Source organism: Lactuca sativa, chromosome 3 (genome assembly GCF_002870075.4).
Source record: "Lactuca sativa cultivar Salinas chromosome 3, Lsat_Salinas_v11, whole genome shotgun sequence".
NCBI lineage: Eukaryota > Viridiplantae > Streptophyta > Magnoliopsida > Asterales > Asteraceae > Lactuca > Lactuca sativa.
In genome coordinates, this window is record NC_056625.2 from 75,287,406 (window position 1) to 75,307,133 (window position 19,728).

Here is a 19,728-nt window from a genome sequence, read left to right on the forward strand (position 1 = left end):
CTTTCCATTGGGAAGAGAAATCTTTTATGGACCACCATTGTCACCATTGTCCATATAACTTAGGAAATGAAAGGAGAACCCAATCAATGGCTTGCTCCCTATATAAAATGACACCCGATCTTTCCAATTCGGCAATGTACGATTTCATTTTCAGAACATGCGTACACACAAAATTTCCATCTCTATGTTTTCATGCCAATAGGGCTTGAGTAGTTTCGTATCTTTCAACTCGTGACACGGGGAGAGTTATTGGAGGAGGAGGAGGAGGAGGAAGAGTTGGAGAAGCATGATATCTATTTCCATCATTGTTCGAAGAAGGGAACATACTTTCACCTTGATCAGAATGTGGAAGATCATCTTCAAAAAGTAGAGGAAGACCATTATTTTCTTGACTTGACATCTATAAAGGGAGAAAAGAGAATTAAAGTTAGTTGATATTTAATCCTTAATTATTAACCATAAATTTAAATTAAGGCTATGATCCATATTTTCAATTCGAACTTTGAAGATGGATGTCGTAATCAAATTCGAATCTATTTTAAGTAGGTAAGGCTTTTACCAGTTTCAGTCTTATGAAACTCCTAGATCTTTTGAGATTCATTGAATCTAATCAATGGCATATTTAATCTCGATTATGCTCTCACTTTTGTGACTGGGATGCCGAGGATCACAAACGAGATGTGAATAACCATGCAAATTAGCTTGGTACTCTTGATGTCATTTACCATCTCGTTTTAATGTGTCGGTTAACCACACGCGCTCCATTAATCAATGATAATTTTCGAGACACCCATTACCACTCTTTATTAGTCCCTCGTTAGTGTGTCAGTTAACCACACACGCTCCACTAACGACTTATAAAGTGTAATGTACAATTTCATGTATTATCATACAAATTCACATTTTCCTAAAGTAACTAAGAGTGAGATTTTTCAAATAGTTTAGTTACTTTACATCATTATACTTTTAATGAGGTTAAATTGTCCTATCAAACCTGTTCGGATAACGACCCTCTACTATACAAGAGAGTGGTGGGTAAGAGTGTATACCCAATGGTGGTCATTTTACAGGCCGATTCCTTAAACTCCCCTTATAGTATGGCTTCGTGAATAAGGCGTACTAACGGTTCGACTGACTTTTCTTACACATATAATATATATTTAAACTTTTAATTATATACATAGTATAAGGTTTATTTTAAAACATCTTAAAATTCCAAAGGTTTAATCTTTTAATAAATTAAACTTTTAACTAAATTTAACTCATTTATGGATTTATTGATTATCTTTTAGTTAATCACTTAATTAAATTAATAATAAGATCCATAATGATGTATTTTAAACTTTTCAAAATACTAGGGTTTATTTTTATATTTTGAAAATTAAGAAATTGATTTTAATTTAAAAGTAAACCAATCATGAATTCAAGATAAGGATATGTAATTACTTAGATAATTATTCATTTTACTTATTTAAAACATTATTCAAGGTAATTATCATAATCAATTCATGATATAAGCAGAAAATCTAAGTTTTGTGGATCTGACTGTCCAACACTACAGAATGACGATTCCGTTTGCTTCTCCTTGTTCAAGTTCAACCATTTTATCAATTCAATAGAAAACTAAACCTATGCTCTAATACCATTTATGGGTTTTATGCAAAACATATAAAATCCTATGTGTGCATGCAACCCTAATACTTGATCTATGTTTTCTCTAATTGAACATACAACTTTGAACAACAAAATAGAAACCCTAAAACACTAGCATATAATCAAAATACAAATAGGGTTAGGAAAAACACACCTTTAAGATTGTTATTGTAAACAATCTTGAATCCTTACTTGAAATCCTTTGGTAGCAAGCGCCACAAGTGTCACGCCTCTAATGGTTCACACCCAAACCCTAGCAACCAAAGGACTTGAATAGAGAGAGAAGAATAGAAGCAAAAATCGGAATTTCCTCTAAGGAATAAGGAATGGACGAAATTAAACCCAAATAGGGGTTTATATAGGTGTTAGGAAGGTATTGGATAAGGAAGGTATCTCCAAGATAACCCTAATCCCTTAACTTCCCCCCTAAGGCATCCAAGGCACCCTTAGAGGCCAAGAAACCCTAAAAACATTCTAGATTTCATTCCCTCTCTTTATGGGAGGTTCTAGAATTCCTCAATGCTCAACTATTGAACATTGTGACCTTTAGTCCTCCTACTTTTAATTAATTCAATTAATCTCAAAATTAATCCAATTAATTTCTGATTAATTATTAATTAAAAAATATTATTTCCAATTAATATATTATTCTCATAATATATTAACAAATTATTTATTTTGATTTCTAATTAATTTATTAACCATATAATAAATTAATAATTCATTCTCTCTTTCTAAAAGTTATCCTATTCAATTACTAGGTCTGAGGGCAACCCAAAAAAACTGTGATACTATCAATTCAAGTTTATATAAATTATAGTTATGGGTTTAGACACCTAATCCAACACAAATAATGACCAATCTCAAATATAACTCAAAATACCCAAAATACCCTCATGTCAAACTTGTTTAAACCCTAGTCAAAGTGAAAAAAATCAATTCACACTTGAAAGTCCCACAACCGCTAGTCACGTCGTGACCCCTAGAGGTCACGTCATGACCTAATAAGTCCAAAATAGTCTAGGAACCCCATCCTCATGTCATGACACTCCATGTGCTCATGCCGTGAGAACGCTCTGATAAGAACTTCTTAATGAAACTCTTAGTCTCTTTTTGGCCAAGCAACCAAATCCTCCATTGTGTCTTATTTACTCCAGAACATCATAAAAATCATGGCTTTTTGGACATGCATGTCCCAAACATTAGCAAGGGCACAAAAAGGGAAAATGACACCGAATCTCATGAATGATCCATAAAACTCAACCATCTTCCAGATCTAGCATCTATACTACTCAAGGGATACTGTAGATACATAAAGTTAGCAACTTTATGGATTTCAACCACTATATCATCTTATACATGAAGGATAAAGCCTAAAAATCTAGATCTAGGCTTATAGACTTATAAAGCAACGAACTTGAAACTCACAAAAGGTCCAAAAGGTGTGCAAATGCTTGGTGGTGAGACCTGAATGCAGAAATGATGGACTAGATGCTCTTCCTCTTTTTCTCATTGGCTAAAATCACCACAAATGAGCTTCAAGATCAAATATGGATACTAGAGTTTCAAATGGGAGTGTAAGGAGGTGATGGAGGCTGAGGGTGGGCTAACCCTAACCCTCACTTCCTTTCAATACGGAAATAAAACCCCCCAAAATTAGGGTTTCCTCTCAGGAAGTTCTCACGTCGTGAGCCAATATGTGTTGACATTATGAGCTCAAATGTGGTGAACGTTCTCATTGATCTCCTTACGACGTGACATACATACCTCACATCGTGAGTAGAGTTTTATCCTTCGAACTTTTAAACTTGACAATTGCTCACCTGAACTGAATGTTACAATTGTAAAGGTTCAAGCTTAACCCAATGGGTGGATTGTGTTTCTTCATAATCGAAAAAATAAAAAGGAAACTTTTCCTCTTGTGATTTTCGGGGTTGTAAGGGACCAGTTTCCTCCTCTCCACCTTCATGATCATATCCATCAAATTCAGTCTAACTCTGAAAACGTTCAACTGGCTCTCCATGTGGAATTATATTATCATCATCAACCAACATCATTAGTTTTGTCTCATCATTCGCAAATTCATCAACATCAACAAGAAGGTCGGTATGAACAACAACTTTACCTTTAGACATATATAATCACCCCCATCTATAAGGTCATTGTAAGAAGGAACATGGTTGGTTGTCATCAGTAATAAATTACAAATTTGGTTACACCCAACACCGGAAGAAACATTTCCAGAACAATTTTCCCCGAGAAATCGATACCACTTTCCAATACATTATTTACAATTGTACTGTGTTAGGAGGCATAAGACTAATAAAACTAAGAAAATATCTAATATCACTATCGTCAATAATCTGTCTAACTATATTTGATCCAGGACATTGAAAAAATAAGCAAATTTGATCAGCGTGTAACCTGGCCTTGGAAGCAACCAACATAACTAACCCAATTAAGTTGATATCATTGCTTATATCTACAGCAAATCATGTGTAGTCCGGAGCAAGATACTGCGTACATCTGTTGATACGTTGTCATTGCCCTCCACTAGAAACTAACATTCGAAAAAGAAAAAAAAATCTTGTATACATACTCATTCTGAAACGTTTATGGAAAGTATTAAACACACAAATATATTAAACACACAAATATATTGCATATATGGAACAAAACCATACAAATACCCAAATTATATCTCTCCAGAATAACACTCCGGAATGTACGGCCGTTGCGTACTGTAGTGTAGTCAGGAATACACTTTTTCAGTCCGAAACGTAAAGTATGTCAGATTCCAGACCAAAATCCGACTAACCAACACCAACTCCGAAACATCATCAATACTCCAGAATATCGTATCCCGTATCCCAAGCCCGAAACAAAATTATCCACTCTGAAATATGATATCCCGGAGTATGTGCTTATTTTTGCAATAAAAATTTGAAATGATTATTTTTATTAACAACTATGTTTATAACAGTTAGATTACTCCATTTCCATTTTATCCTTTATCTAATTATTTTTTAATACATTTTACTATTTTAGTCCTCTCTCCTTGGTTCTCTACTAAGATACCACGTGTCCACACGTGTCCCATCACCGACCAACGAGGCAACGACTACATCTTCGAAGAAACTCGATTTCCTTTTCTTTCCACCCCCTCACGATCCTCTCATCGTCCACACCACAACAGATCTAGGGTTTTCGTATTCTTCAATCTTCTCTCCGATCAATTAACAATGGCGTTAGAATGGGTTGTCCTCGGCTACGCCGCCGCGGCAGAAGCAGTCATGGTCCTTCTGCTGACCATTCCTGGCCTTGGCCCGCTCCGAAAGGGCTTAGTCGCCGTCATCCGTAACCTCCTCAAACCGTTCCTCTCGATCGTCCCCTTTTGCCTCTTTCTATTCATGGATATCTACTGGAAATACGAGCATCGACCCAACTGTGAGGCGGAATCGTGTACCCCAACGGAGCACTTGCGTCACCAGAAATCCATCATGAAGAGCCAGCGCAACATGTTGTTGATCGTTAGCGCTTTGGTTTTCTATTGGCTGTTGTTTTCCGTCACGCACTTGGTTATTAAGATCGATCAGTTGAATAACAGGGTTGAGAAGCTGAAGAACCAGTAATGATGTGATGGATTTAATCGAATCGGTACTTTTCCACTATTTTCAAATCTACTGTTATGGGGAAAAAAAAGTTTGCGTTTCAATTTTTCTGTTATAATCGGTAGTTTTTAAGCTTTGATGTTCTAGACCTTTATATATAAATGGATCCTTACAATTAAGTTGATTTTCCTTTGTGATTTTGATGCTTGTGTTCTTAGTGTTCAATGCCTTTCGTTTAAACTGAGTGAAATTTTTTTAATGATCACTCATCCCTTTTGCCCAAAGCACCATATTTTGTTATTGCTTCTCATGCCTTCATGGCATATTCTGCATCCAGAATGTATTTAAATCGAGAATAATACATCTGATGTGGTGTTTCTTTTTAGTTGGATTATTCGATTAAAATCCCAGGTATCTGTTGAAATTAATGTTACATTGATTTCACGGCTCTACATTCACCTGATTGAGAATGTTGTAGTAAGATCTTAGTTGCTTTATATTTAGGTAAGAACATCAACTGTTAATTACAGGGTTACAAATATCTCACCTTGCTAATAATCATCCTGGAAGCTTTTTATTAGTTACTCATTTACTTGAGGGGTTGTTGATTTTAGAACAATTCGATGTCTTACCTCACCTGTTAAAAAGGTTACCACTTACAGCTTAATTAGTTGTACTTTTGGGGACTAATTTCATTGAACTTCTTTTATGCTAAGCTGATCCTGTTTGGCTCTTGTTAAAAAGTGTAATTAGTTTGTTTTATGATATTCATTCATTAATTTTCCAAGTTCTATTTTATTGTGAAAGAAAATCTTGTAGTTTTTCTATATCCTTTCCATTATCAAGTGTATCAAAAATAAAAAAGGATGTCGTTTTTGGTTTTTCTGATTATGGTGATCTAACGTTTGGTCTGAATTAATAAGCACACTATCCTCGGGAGCTTCCTCGTGGTCTTACCTGTGCTGGTATATGTTTGACAAAATAAGCATATATGATCAGGCATACACTACATGTGTACTGTTTTTTATCATAAGCTCGAGAAAAAGTTGAGCATAATAATTGATTCTAGTTGCTTGATTAGGAGCCAAGAAGATAAATATTAATATTATGTACTTTTACGCATATTACACAAAGTGACGACTCATGTTCCATGAATGCATGTCACTTATAGACAAAGTGATGACGGTAACAATATAAATTCATAAAAATCTACTTATATAGAGAACATTTAGGCATCATAAGGATTCAACTAAGGTATGGCCTATTCAACTATTATAAATACAATTGTATATGGGCGTGGAAATGGGTGATCCGAATGAATAACCGACTTGGAATATACATATTAAGGTATGGCCTATTCAACTATTATAAATACAATTGTATATGGGCGTGGTATAGTTATTGTTAGGGTTTACGATTACAAGTATTAGGTATTCTAATCAGGGTCGGTCTTAAGGATTCAAATGCCCAAGATAAACCGAAAATAAATAAATAAATAAATAAATAAATAAAAATAACTTAAGCTTTAACGTGTAACAAATTTAATTACATAAACAAATTAAAAAAAGACGACAATTAACTTTATAGTAATAAATATAGCAAAGTTATAGTATTTTAATGAGTAATTATATTTTGTAACAGCTAAGTTTTCCTAGCATTCTTGATAACAAATTGGTTTGTCAGTAAGCTTTCCTATGCCTGGGTTACAAGAAATTCAGCCTAGGATAATCCAAGCGGACACCTACGTTTCTAGGCACAGAAAACGTAAGCTATTATGCTAAAAGGTTATGTGAATGTGTGATAAAAAACGAGAGCTAAAAACATCCGTCTTCTGGAAAGGAAGAGTTGTTTATATACTAAACACGATTAGGGTTTCATTAGGGTTGGGTTGTCATTACTTGCTTAGGAAGCAAGTAATATTAATCCGGATTAGGGTTACCAAAAACTAACGAGTTTAGTTAGTTTTACCATAATCACCCTCAAGAAATTGAATTTTACCATAATCAGCCAGGGGCTCTGCCCCTTGGACCCCGCTAGGGGCGCTGCCCCCGGACCCCCGACTAGTCGTCGAATCGGCTTCTGACTCGATCTTGTACATGCGTGCACTCCACACAAACCCGTACATGTATTAGAGTACAAATCATGAAACCCCTTAGCTCACATGCTAGTTCCAGTTACTTAAAATGAAATGGTAACACTAAAATCACCAACAGTTAGCGTCTACGTTTGAAACAATCCAAATTAAACCGACTCTGCTTAATTTTTCCATGTTTTTGACATTTATTGTACTTATAGACAAATTAAGCCCATTAATTTCCTAAACGAAGGATGATTCCGTTTATCCATGAATTTACGATCTTTCCCTTAATTGTTCCGAGACTAGGGTTACAACAACCTTTTGCAAATATATATATATATATATATATATATATATATATATATATATATATATATATATATATATATATATATATATATATATATATATATATATATATATATATATATATATATATATATATATATATAAACCGTCGAACATAGGTTTATTACGTACATATATAGCTGAAGATAACAAGTGCAATACAAGGATGGTTTATTGCTATTACATGCATATTCATTTGTGCCCGAAGCCCCTCTAATTATTCAACAAAGTGTTAACCATGGATGCACATGGGTGCTGCGACACCAACATATAAGCTAGGGTATCACTTGGGCTGGAGGACGGCACCAATCGAGTCAAGATAACCCCCATACCGCCCATGGAAGCCTACAATCTTAGCGGTGTTTGTTTTCACAGGCAGGGAGAATTTATTATCACTCACCGAACCAAACTCACACTTTTTCTTGTTCGTCTTGAAACACAATGAAGTAATCACCGTCCAACCACCGTAACGTCCGACTGTTCCACTCAGTTCCAAAAACTCCTCGCCTTCCTCAATATACATCTACCCACCCAAAAAAAAAAAGCACCTATGTTAAACCATATACTTTTATTGATCGATGTAGCTAGCTATAGTTAATTAAGTCACTGGAATGCTTAATTACATATTGAGAAAGGTGACCACCCTCGCCACCATAAGTTTTGGACCAACATTCCTGACCACTGCATGCATCGATGTAGCCAAATGTTATGGAATCGATGCAACCACCTGAGCCTCCGGTTTTTATGTGGATTTTGGTGATCCTACCGTTTGGGATGAATTCGTAGGGGTACTCTCCTCCCCCGCTTCCCCATGGTCCTACTTGCACCAGTTTCTGTGCATGCATGTTTGACAAAATAATATATAAATAGATAAGATCATGTATATACTACGTACGCGTGTACCCTTTTTTATCATATAAGCTCGAGAAAAGTCAATCTACAATAATCTATTCTAGCTGTGCGCTTGATTAATTAATTAATGCGAGCCAAGAAGCGATAAACATTAATGGTACGTACCGTTACTCCCATTTCTCTTGTGTTGTTGCTTAGCTTGTGTGCCAAACTCCATGGATGTGTGCTGCTTATATATACAAAGTGATGAGGGTAGTAAAGTAAATTCATCAAATTCTACGTGTATTGAGAATTTGGATGTCACATTCATGCATCATATTCTATAAGCATTATTGATAAGAAGATACATGGAAGATATTCTATGCTCTTGGCATTATTTGATTTTGAAAGCCATAATTGTTGGATTATACTATAATTTGATCGTATAAGGGTATGCATGCCAAGGGTGATTTAATAGGCTAGAACAAGTCAATAAAATCAAAGGGTTATTAATTTGTTGTTGGGAATTTTTAGTCAACGAGAGAAAGAGAGAGAATAATATATTTCAATATCAAATTATCAATCGAATTTACGTACTGGGCACGCGCGCAATTAGAAAGGTTTATAATGCATGAAATAGAATATTCACATCGTTGAAGAGATATAAAGCCCAATTTCTTCAAAATTTATAATTTTGTCTTCCTCAAGTAATCTGCTTTGTCTTCGACTTCTTATTTGTCCTGATAATTTCGAAAATATAAATCGTTTGATGCCGTTGAAAAATAAGACTAATAAATGTTACAAATAAAATTGTAATTATCACTTTTGAAAGATGAAAAATGCTACAGGATTGTATGATATGTAATTTAGGATAATTATAGTATGTAATTTATCATTTTCTTGTAATTTAACATATTTTTGTTATCGGTACTTAAAATCATTTTGATCCGACCCGCCAAAATTATATTTAATTTTTTTGTCCCCAACCTATCAAAATCCTAGATCCACCTATGGTTGGACCTAATCTACTATAATAAATGAAGGTTTTTTGTCATATGTCTTCTTCTTATTCATTTAGACACATGTTATTTTCTAGAATTTTTAAATTTTCTATTTTCCACTTGTCATTTTATTAAAATTTTCATTTTATTAAATTAAAGTTCCACATTTAATATATAAGGTAATATATATGTAAGGTATTTATTAGAAAGGGTTTATATATGTAATGTATTCTATACATTAAAGCTTCATTAATTTTAATAATTCAAAAAAATTCTCATTTTTCTTATAATTTCAAAATTTTCAAATTATTAAAATTTTAAATTTAATTTTTTTTAAATAAACCCATGTAATACATGGGTCTCACACCTAGTACAACAATACGACAAGGCTAATATTAAATGTACACTAAAATCCCCCATAGGCCCCTGCAGTTTGAATGGTTATATATATATATATATTAACACTGACAAATGAATGGAAGTTAGTTGTTATTTTTTTGCCTTTAATCCGAATTCTAGAAATGTTAAATATAGTGTCACGGGTAAAAGTAGTACTTTCTTAATGTGCTATATAAGTAGTGTGCCAAAAAACCATAAACCATATATGGGCTACCTAAAAACCATCATACAATGTTATAATTGGTTTTTTCTTATTAAATCATTGTACTTTGTAAGTACAATGCTATAATTGGGTGGTTGTTTTCAAATTTTGCCCAATCATAGCATTGTACTTTCATAGTAAATGCTTTAATAAAAAAGTTAGAATGAAACTTCTAGAAAAATAAGAAAGTGAAACTGAAAAAATAAAAGAGCTTTTGAAAGTATGATACTGTATTAACAGATCAATTCAAGTTAGTTTCTATTTCATGCATTTAACAATAACTTTAGAAACACTAATTAAATATGAACTTGTTCTACATACAAAAAACTTAAACTTGTTCTTTTATGTGCATATTTCACATGAACTTGATCACTATACAGACCATATTTTAGAGTAAAAAGAAAACAAAGATACCAACACAGATCTTAATTTTTTCGACCAATAAATTTTACACAAAATGAGTTCAAAAAAATATGTTGATGAGTTTTGAACATGTTCATTTTTAGGAATTTAATTAAAGCATCATTGGCTCGGTTTCTTAAAAGGTGCAATAACATCACATGGTCACGTACCCTTTTTGGAAAAAAAAAAAAAAAAAAAAAAAAAAAAGACACTTAACTTTTGAGGTCAAACCTACTTCCTTCAAATCCAAAATCAATGTAACATTGCCATATAATTCACCATCACATTTGTCTGTACTCTGTTTATCATGTTCCATAAAATTCAGTGCAACTTCAAACTTTCTTACAACATAAAAAAATATTGCATTATATATAATTGGAAAGAAAAAAAAAATCTCAGTGATCTTAAAAGTCAACTTTCCTGCAAAGATACTTGATTATCAAGATTCAACAATGGTGAAATAGATTGCTGTTAATTTGTTCTACTTAGATCTTAATTCTTTATGTAATAATAATAATAATAAGACACTTGATTACATTAACTATTCCGTATAATATTATAGTGATTTGAACCTCGTCATCTAATAATTACTGTACATTACACTGAAAATGTTAAACTGTTAATTACCAAATCTACCCTTCACCTCAAGATGGACTCTGAAAGAGCTTTGGATGAGTAGCAGCATAAATAGAAGCATTTGCATCTGTATTTAAGTGAGAAAGAAGATGTTGCACATCTGTTCTTAAATTTTCAATAGCTCTTCCACATAAAGCCAACACATCTGGTCTTGCTTTTGAATTTGGCTGCACAGGACCCCCTTGACCTTCATAATGCACGATATGATGACTGAAAAAAAAATATTACAATTTTAATTTCAAGAATTATTAAACTATATTCGCACGTGATGTTTGAATAAAATCTTACAGGAAGTCAATAAGGTCAGTGATTTCTGATGCTTCAACAGGTGTTGACGGCTGAGAGTTCCTCCCGAAAACATCCACCATCATGTTCAACAGCAATTCGAGTGTCTAGAAAATAAAATTACAAAAATACCCTTTCAGAAAGAATCTTGTGTACCCAAATCACTAACATTAATACTTTTTTTAAACTTTCAGAAGGGTATATACGGAAAGTGGAAAGTTTTACCTTGCTGAACAAATTATGAGCATTTGCTAATCTTGGAAGCAATGGGCCCACAATGCGGAAGGCTATTCTGAGCACTGCTACTGATTTTATAGGGCGTAAATGGTTTACAAGGAGATGTGTTTTATCCAACCATTCTTGTGGAAGATTATTGAAGAAAGCATGAAGCAAAGCCACCACATTTCCTGAAAAATATCATAATCATGAAAATTAATCAAAAATACTTTTTACTTTTTATTTTTTAACAAATTGTAACTTACCAATGACAGTGGAGGTATTATCTTGAGCAGCCCATGAAGGATCCAACAAAGCATACCCAACAGCAGAATCCAATTCACTAACAGACCTCTTCCCATCTGAAAGCCACCAACTCTCTTTAATCACCCGTGACGCTTCCGCATACAACTGTACATGGAACTCACCAGGAAGCTGAGCCAATAGCAACCCACAAGCTTGAATCATCAAACAAGAAAGCTGTTGACTTGCATAACAACTTCTCGAAAGAAAACCAGAACCATTCTGTCTCGATCTGCCCAAAGAATCGTTACTCCCGCCCGAAGGTGATGTGGGCAGGGCAGAACCCTGCCCGGAGCTAGTCGAAGCTTGATGAAAACCATGGTTAGATTGAGTAAGAGTCGGTTGAATATGAATAATGATTTGAACTAATGCAGTTACAATCTGAGATGCTGTTACAGGTAGTGATAAAATTTCAATAACTGCGGTTTCGAGGATTAGTTGAGTGTAGGTCCCGGGGTCTTGGATTTGGTAGAATGCTTTTTGACCTTCGAAAGTGTTGGTTGACCCGGTTTGACTTACGGTTGGATTTCGGTTGCTTTTTATACCGTTTGCTGACGTGTCAATTTTGCATTGGGGGATGACGTTGTGGACGATGTTGCATAGAAGAGACCCGAAGTAGTCCAGCGGCGGACACATGGCGTTTGATGAGTGGACGTGTTGTGGAAATGACTCGGAGAATGGCATCTGAAAGGTTTGACTTTTTTGGTCAAAGGAAAAGTCAACAGAGTGATGAAATTAGGTTAAAATCGGTTACCTTTTTGATATCGAGCACGTTGAGGATTCGGAAGATGAGTTTTGCGGGAAGATGTCCGTAGAAATACGCGAGAATATCGCGTACAAATGTGATGTTTAAAGGGTAGTAATGGAGGAAAGTTGAGTAGAATTGAAGAACTCTATCAGCAGCTTCTGCAGCATCGTTTTCGATAAGTCTGTAGATGATCAGGGGTATAACGGGAAGTAAACGTGCTGCTATGTCATCAAAAAATGTTGGATATCTGCAAAAACACAAGATAAAGGGTAATATAGTAATTTTACTTGGAACAGATACCAAAACCGTTACAAAAACTTCAATAATGACCAAAATTGCAAGAGAACTTTTTGGGACCAAAGTTGCAAAAATCAGCTATGCTAAGGGACTAAATGTGTAATTTCACCTTTCTTTCCATGACAAATGATTGCCAAGAGCTTTTTGTAATTCTATACGTTTGAAAATTCCAGTTTGAAGCCAATGTTCAGGCTTTCCACGATTAGCAACATAAAATTTTATCCTTTGTTGAAGCTCTTGTCTTTCAAGTAAATTAACCTGAAAAAAGAATACACCATTTAATGCACATTAAAAACGAAACAAAACGCCACTAGAATATCCAATATTTACGGTTACATACCACTATACGTAAAGCATGCGGATCATCATCACGATCTATTAATGCCAGAAGCAAAATGTCCAATGGAAGCAACTCATGGTTCCAAATAAAATATGCAAGATTCGCACACGCCCTCATTATAAGATCCTAATAAATTCAAACCAAATTAGTAAAACAAATAATAATATTAAATACCAATTAAGCATAAAAGGAAGTTTTTTTTTTTTTTTTGTGAAACCTGCAAAGGATGTCCATGTTGTAGCTCCAATTGCATATTATGAAGAAGAACATCCACCATGGCATACATATTCTCAGTCACTTCTTCAGGGGAAAATTCTCTCAAAACACGTCCCTATTAAAACAAAAACTATAAGTTTTTATGACCAAAAAATAAAAGAAAAAAGATTAAAAAAAGAAGAAGAAGAATTACGAGGTTTGCGGAGTTAATATTCTCTGGATGCCCGTGCATGAGAACCCATGCACCAGCGCATAAATATCTTCGGTGTTCAGGGAAACTTGTATTAAGATAAGTCATGACATAAGTAGGATTGGCTGAAGGAGTTAAGAGCTGATTACACTGATTAATCACAGTTCCTTCAGCCAGCTGCCATTTTTGAATTGCTAGGCCCCGCTTGTCCATTCTTCCAATCAATGCATCACATAAAACAGGTGGAAAGTACCTAAGGGTTTTCCCTGACCATGTGTGTTGACTTGTTGCCAATATTTGTTCCAACATTGTTTGAAGATAAAGCAAATGTTCAGCATCAGCAATTCCACGTGTTTTTATAATTATAGCAAGATTCACTACAGTTATTCGATTCAATGTCTCCGTGAACTCCGTGGGACCCTGTAATCAGTTGAAGTTTAAAAAAAAAAAAAAAGTCTAAAAGTCAACTATTATGAGATTATCTGACCTTTCCTTCTTTTCTCACGAAGAAGAATTCTCGCAATGATAAAATGAGATTCATGCATAGATTTTCAGCCAATCGAAACACGCGATGATCTCCTCGTTTTCCTTTTAGGGTTGAGAGGATTTTGGTGACATCATACATTAATGTCTTGCTTTTTCCTTGATACCTAAAATGGGTAATGAAGTTTAAGTATAAAATAAAATAAAAAAAGGAGGATAAGTTAGTTGATACCTGTATAGGGAAAATAGACGATAGTTGAGAATTTCAAGGACTAAAAGAGTAGCAGATGGTTTGTTTAAGATAGATGGATTCCTCTGATGTAGATGCTGCAAAATTTATTAGAATTTAGAATGTGAATATTAATGAAAAACTTTAAGTAACATGAATCTTACACTTAAATGTGAACGAAATAACGAATGAGGTTGAATGAGAAGCAATCTAGTATATGTTTCAACCATTGCAATGTTTGGCACATGCTGCGTTTATACAAAAGATCAAAATATCACAACATGATTAAGAAATATTTTACGTATAATTAATTCATATGGGATAGTGAAATCAAATACCTCTCCAGAGAACATAGCTTCTTCCATCTGAAAAGCAAGCTTCAAACACAAATTAATTGAAAATCCAGACAACAAAGATATAGGAACAGGATGAACTTCACGCATCATTGAGATTCTCTCATTAGATTGTAGATTGGGACCCGGTAATTCTGCATGTCCAGCAGATGTTAACCAACTCATAACTGTATCAGAAGCAGGTTGTGCCATTGTATAAGACACAACCCAAAACATCCCAATTGATCTATCATCAAGATTCATATAATCCATCATATGATCCCCTAACAACATTCAAATATGTAACAAAATTGTTAATGTTATGAGTTATGTATTGCTATAATTGGTAAAGTAATGTAAGATATATATATATATATATATATATATATATATATATATATATATATATATATATATATATATATATATATACCTTTAGTTACTTGTCTCCACCATTCATCGATTTGTTTTCCTTTTTGAAGCTGTTCACTGTTTAAATATTCTCTACTAGAAGAGCTTAATGACCATATACGAAGATTCTGACAACTGCTTATGAAATCGAGAAGGATACTTTGGGGATTATTAGGGTCAGAGCTTCGATCTTCTTTATGAAATGACAAAATCTTTCTTGTTGTGTCCATCTATAGTAAGATGTAAAATGATTAAAATCAAATTAATGGTTATCTTTTATCTACTAAAAATGACATGTTAATTACCTTTCTAGAGTCTGCATTTAGAGCATGCATCACAAGCTCAACACGAATAATCTGTGCAAGTAACCATGTGACATGATTTGTTCTTAAAATCTGGTGATCATCTTCAGATAAACGTATAACTAACTTGTCAACAAAGTCAACAAAGTCAATGCAACCACTTTTCACAAGGAAAAAGAATACGTCTGAATAGATAAGCCACTCCTGCCAGCAGTTTACTTCTGCATCAAGTCAAAGATTGGAAAACAGTCAAAACTCAAAAACACAGGTTAACTAGGTAAAGCACAAAAGTCAAAAGCTTTTACCTGAATTGGTCAACCTTAAGAGCTCAACAATTCTATCAATGTTTGCTTCACATATCATGTCTGAAGTGAAAACAGCACCAGGGGTAGGTGCTTGTGGGTGCTGTCTGTTACAGGGTGCAACAAGAAGGACACGCCTCCACCAATCAGGTGCTGGAGTGCATCTAAGAGCATGTCTGATACATCGAAGAGCTCTCTCCCAATCTAGACTTCCTCTTGATATACATACAGCAATATCCTATACAAGGGTAAAATGGTCATTCAGCCACTCCACCATAAAGGATTTAATGGGTAAAGAAAAATATCAATGTAGGATTTTTGTACAACGAAGAGATAAATCAAAAGAAAAAGTGATCACCTCTCCATGAAGAGGTTCTCCAAGAACACTTGGATATGTAATAGGTGAATATCTCATATTAATGGCTGCTTCACCTGAAATAGTAGTTGTAGCCTGAGCTAAAAGGCGTTGATTCCCAAAAGTTGGACAGTGAATATGTTGATCCAACATTTGCATATGCATAGCCATCATATCTCTTCTTCTATGAATCTCCAAAATAAGTGTAAAAAGTGCTTCATCATCAGATATGTTTTGTAAGAACTGTAGTCCACTTCTTACTAATTCATAAAAGGGCACACGACATTTGTTATCATCAACCAAAAGCCAAATCACATCTAAACAATTGTGAAGCCATTCAAACAACGCCTTATCTCGTTTCCATGATTTTATTCCATCAACATCATCGCTCCCTTGTTGCTGTTGATCCCAGTTAACCAGCCAATTCATCATATGGTTGAAAATATCAGCATGTGTACATGGTTTTAAGCTGGCTTCTAATGCAGAAAAGATAATCTTGCAGCACAACTGTCTCAAACTGCTTATAGCATTGTCTCTTGTTAATACATTACTTCTTGACATCTGGCCATTGTTCATATCTGATGATTTTACAGGTGATATAGCTGTTGTTGATGGTTCATTTGCTGATTGAGATGGGGAACCGATTCCATGAACAGATATTAAAGGGGATGCTGGACTTGAAGATTGAAAGTTTGAAGAATTGGGGATTGTGGTTGATGGTAACATTCCGGTTTGTGATAAAGATGTAGAGGTGATAGGTGGAGGTGGTGAAGCTGTAGAGGAGACACTAACTGACATTTCTGCAGATGAAACTGCAGAAAGAAGAGATGGTAGAAAAGTATCCCAGTTTATGTAGCCAATGGTGTATAAATTTCGTAGAGCAAAGAGAATAAATTCTGCCCTTGGTGCATGATTACTACACTGGATAACCAGAGAGATAAGCACTGATTCTGACACAGTGCGTAATTGTTCACGATCCTGACAGAAGTAATTCAGATGAGGCAACCAAAAATGGAGGGATCATGAAAGTTTGATGATCAGTTTTATGGAAACTTACAGGAAATTGGTTCTGAAGCTGCTCAAAATCTAGAAGAAACTGTTCATTGCGTGGAGGAAGGTCTCGGTTCAGAGCAGTAACTCGTTTCTGTGTCTTGTTCCTGTAGTTAATCTCATCATCAACATCCATGTATCAAAAAAACTTTTATTACTCATTGAAACTGAAACGTAAAGAGAGTTAAACATACGGAGGTTCTCGGACCAAATCGTCTGACTTTTCGCGGCCACTTCTCTGCAAAATTTGAGATTTAAAAACAAGATTTTCAGAAATTGATGGAGTAACAGAAACTGAAAACATTGTAGGGGGATGTAAGCATATCGAAAAAAAGTAAGAAATTGATTATTCCATTGTAATGAACATCATCATTGGCAATTAGCAAAGCGTAAGGTTCGTTAAATTTGGTGTGGATATAGAAGAAATAACGTACACCGAGGTATAGATTGAAGAGGTCGATGATGGCTGGTCGTGCCGGGTGGAATTGGAAAGCCCTGGCAGCGGCAGCTCGGTGGTGGCTCTGATCCCCCATATCTGTCGGGTTTGGTGATTGAGTGGTGATGGATGTTAAAGGTACACCACCACCACCACCACTAGCTGTCGGAGCTCTGAACATATATCAAATCGATTTAAGTAAATCTTTACCGTCGCCGTCGTCCCCAACAAATTCAATTGTATCGAACTGTCAGGAAAAGGGAGGGTTTAGACCTTTAGGTGCTGACTGTTATTTACTTACATTAGTCTCGGACGCCTTTTGCCTCCTATTCACGGTGGCCGATAATTTATGCTCGACTAAATTAATTAAAAGAAAATAACTCGAGTCGATAATTTATGCTTCAAAATTGTTCGACTAAATAACAATGTTTTAAAAACCGGTTTTTTAGTTGAACCGGTATGGTGACCGGTTTCCGGTTTAACCGGTTCGACCGCCGAGTGAAACGGTTTCTATATTTTTCATGTTTTTTTTTTCTATTTCCTACACTTACATACATATATAAATTATGAATTTGATGTTTACAAGTTCAAACATTAAAAATACATATAAAAATAAGTTGTAAATGAATCAAAATACATTAAAATAACACATAACCATAAGTTTTAGTGTTTTACATTAATCCATATACGCTAAAAAGAAAATAAAATATAATACCGAAACGAAATATAGTTTTAGATGAATACAACCACATCAAAAAACTTATAACATTTAACATATGTTTTTATTCAGAGAAAACTAAATATATTTGAAAAAAAATACCAAAGTTTATTATGTAAATAATTATTTTTCATGTGTTTTTATTCGGTTCAACCGGTTTATTTTGACCGGTTCAACCGGTTTATTTTGACCGGTTCAATCTGGTTCAGAAATCAATGTAAAACCGGTGATAGTTGAACCGTTCCCTCCCCCGGTTCCCGGTCCAACCCGTTCGACCGATCGGTTCAAACCGGTTTTTAAAACATTGGTTATTATTCAGTCTAATTAAAAGAAAATAATTAGGTTGCAGCTTTGATTGTATCTAGTTCTTATTAAAATACCATATAATGACCCTTAAAAATGATAAATTTATTCTTATGTTTTGTGTTGAATAAAAGTATTTGTTTGATAAAATATTTGAATAAATCATACCATATAGTTATTGATTCAGTCTAATTAAAAGAAAATAATTAGGTTGCAACTTTGATTGTATCTAGTTCTTATTAAAAATCATACCATATAATGACCCTTAAAAATAATAAATTTATTCTTATGTTTTGTGTTGAATAAAAAGTATTTGTTTGATAAAATATTTGAATAAATTTATGAATAGTTATACAAAATCCAATTTAAACATAAATAATTACAAAGTCTATACACAAAAATGTTTGTAGAGATGAAAGATCGGACCTAATTGTCGCCATTCCGGCATCATGATCTAATTGTCATCATTCCAGCCAAAGTATTCCCATATTATATCGAAAGGAGTTGATTTTCTAATTCGTGTTACTTCTATAAAACAGAGGATGTTAGCTGATTAAAAAGACGACTTTGCGACTTTCGTTATAACTTTTGGATTCTCTTCATGTTTATATGGAATAAAATAACACGAGAAATAAAACAAAAGCATATGTTAAGTAGGAAGCATAGTAAAAAAAGATGTAAAGTACATAAGAAAATCTATAGTTCAAACATCTGCATAACAGACTCCTATTAAAGCATGGTTAATGAAACATCATTAGCTCCAACATCCATGTTCATAGATGATAAAAACCTTTAGGAATTTGAAATGTTGAACTTCCTTGTTCATAGATGATAAAAACCTTTAGGAATCGGAAATGTTGAATTGGATTATTCCTTTTAAAATTTAGGAATTTGATTACTAATTGGGAAAATATAATGATATGGGATAGGTTTTGAAGCAAAAAAAAAAAAGACATATATAAATGAGTTGATTGTTACAAATACTTTGATGATATTTGACCTATCCTCTGATATCATTATCTATGTATAGGATATGTTAGGCAAGGGCATGA

The 19,728-nt window shown here is 34.1% G+C and overlaps 3 protein-coding genes across 4 annotated transcripts; 1 reads left to right on the forward strand and 2 right to left on the reverse strand.

Moving 5' to 3' along the window:
* Window positions 1-4,791: 4,791 nt before the first annotated feature.
* On the forward strand, window positions 4,792-5,448 carry LOC111920911 (uncharacterized). Its single transcript, XM_023916479.2, has one exon. It carries the CDS (start codon window positions 4,896-4,898, stop codon window positions 5,283-5,285), a length of 390 nt encoding a protein of 129 aa, XP_023772247.1. The 5' UTR covers window positions 4,792-4,895; the 3' UTR covers window positions 5,286-5,448.
* Window positions 5,449-7,805: 2,357 nt separating this feature from the next.
* LOC111920912 (mannose/glucose-specific lectin) lies at window positions 7,806-8,862 on the reverse strand. Of its 2 annotated transcripts, XM_023916480.2 has the most exons (3): window positions 8,707-8,862; window positions 8,313-8,522; window positions 7,806-8,212 (listed from the first exon to the last, which is right to left on the reverse strand). In XM_023916480.2, the coding sequence occupies exons 1-3, from the start codon at window positions 8,809-8,811 to the stop codon at window positions 7,973-7,975; spliced, it is 555 nt and encodes a 184-aa protein (XP_023772248.1). In that variant the 5' UTR covers window positions 8,812-8,862; the 3' UTR covers window positions 7,806-7,972. The 2 variants fall into 2 exon arrangements, with proteins under 2 accessions (XP_023772248.1, XP_023772249.1); XM_023916481.2 differs by lacking the exon at window positions 8,707-8,862 and having other exon boundaries at window positions 8,313-8,549.
* Window positions 8,863-10,989: 2,127 nt separating this feature from the next.
* LOC111920914 (mediator of RNA polymerase II transcription subunit 23) lies at window positions 10,990-17,997 on the reverse strand. Its single transcript, XM_023916482.3, has 20 exons — window positions 17,654-17,997; window positions 17,414-17,457; window positions 17,227-17,326; window positions 16,173-17,147; window positions 15,818-16,052; window positions 15,516-15,733; window positions 15,233-15,440; window positions 14,806-15,083; window positions 14,632-14,715; window positions 14,471-14,565; window positions 14,243-14,405; window positions 13,759-14,175; window positions 13,567-13,680; window positions 13,350-13,475; window positions 13,119-13,267; window positions 12,719-12,959; window positions 11,928-12,648; window positions 11,671-11,852; window positions 11,449-11,552; window positions 10,990-11,370 (listed from the first exon to the last, which is right to left on the reverse strand). Exons 1-20 carry the CDS (start codon window positions 17,834-17,836, stop codon window positions 11,169-11,171), a joined length of 4,839 nt encoding a protein of 1,612 aa, XP_023772250.1. The 5' UTR covers window positions 17,837-17,997; the 3' UTR covers window positions 10,990-11,168.
* Between the last annotated feature and the right edge of the window lie 1,731 nt (window positions 17,998-19,728).

What these genes read in the sequence shown, in the direction of transcription:
- LOC111920911 (XM_023916479.2), top strand. Translation starts at nt 4,896, where the DNA reads ATGGCGTTAGAATGGGTTGTCCTCGGCTACGCCGCCGCGGCAGAAGCA.
- LOC111920914 (XM_023916482.3), bottom strand. Translation starts at nt 17,836, where the DNA reads ATGTTCAGAGCTCCGACAGCTAGTGGTGGTGGTGGTGGTGTACCTTTA. An exon ending in AGCTTCAGAACCAATTTCCT is followed by an intron (nt 17,148 to 17,226) that starts GTAAGTTTCCAT and finishes TACTTCTGTCAG; the next exon opens with GATCGTGAACAATTACGCAC. An exon ending in ACGTGCTCGATATCAAAAAG is followed by an intron (nt 12,649 to 12,718) that starts GTAACCGATTTT and finishes CAAACCTTTCAG; the next exon opens with ATGCCATTCTCCGAGTCATT.
- LOC111920912 (XM_023916480.2), bottom strand. Translation starts at nt 8,811, where the DNA reads ATGAATTTACTTTACTACCCTCATCACTTTGTATATATAAGCAGCACA. An exon ending in CAAGAGAAATGGGAGTAACG is followed by an intron (nt 8,523 to 8,706) that starts GTACGTACCATT and finishes ATGCATGCACAG; the next exon opens with AAACTGGTGCAAGTAGGACC. An exon ending in GTGGTCACCTTTCTCAATAT is followed by an intron (nt 8,213 to 8,312) that starts GTAATTAAGCAT and finishes TTGGGTGGGTAG; the next exon opens with ATGTATATTGAGGAAGGCGA.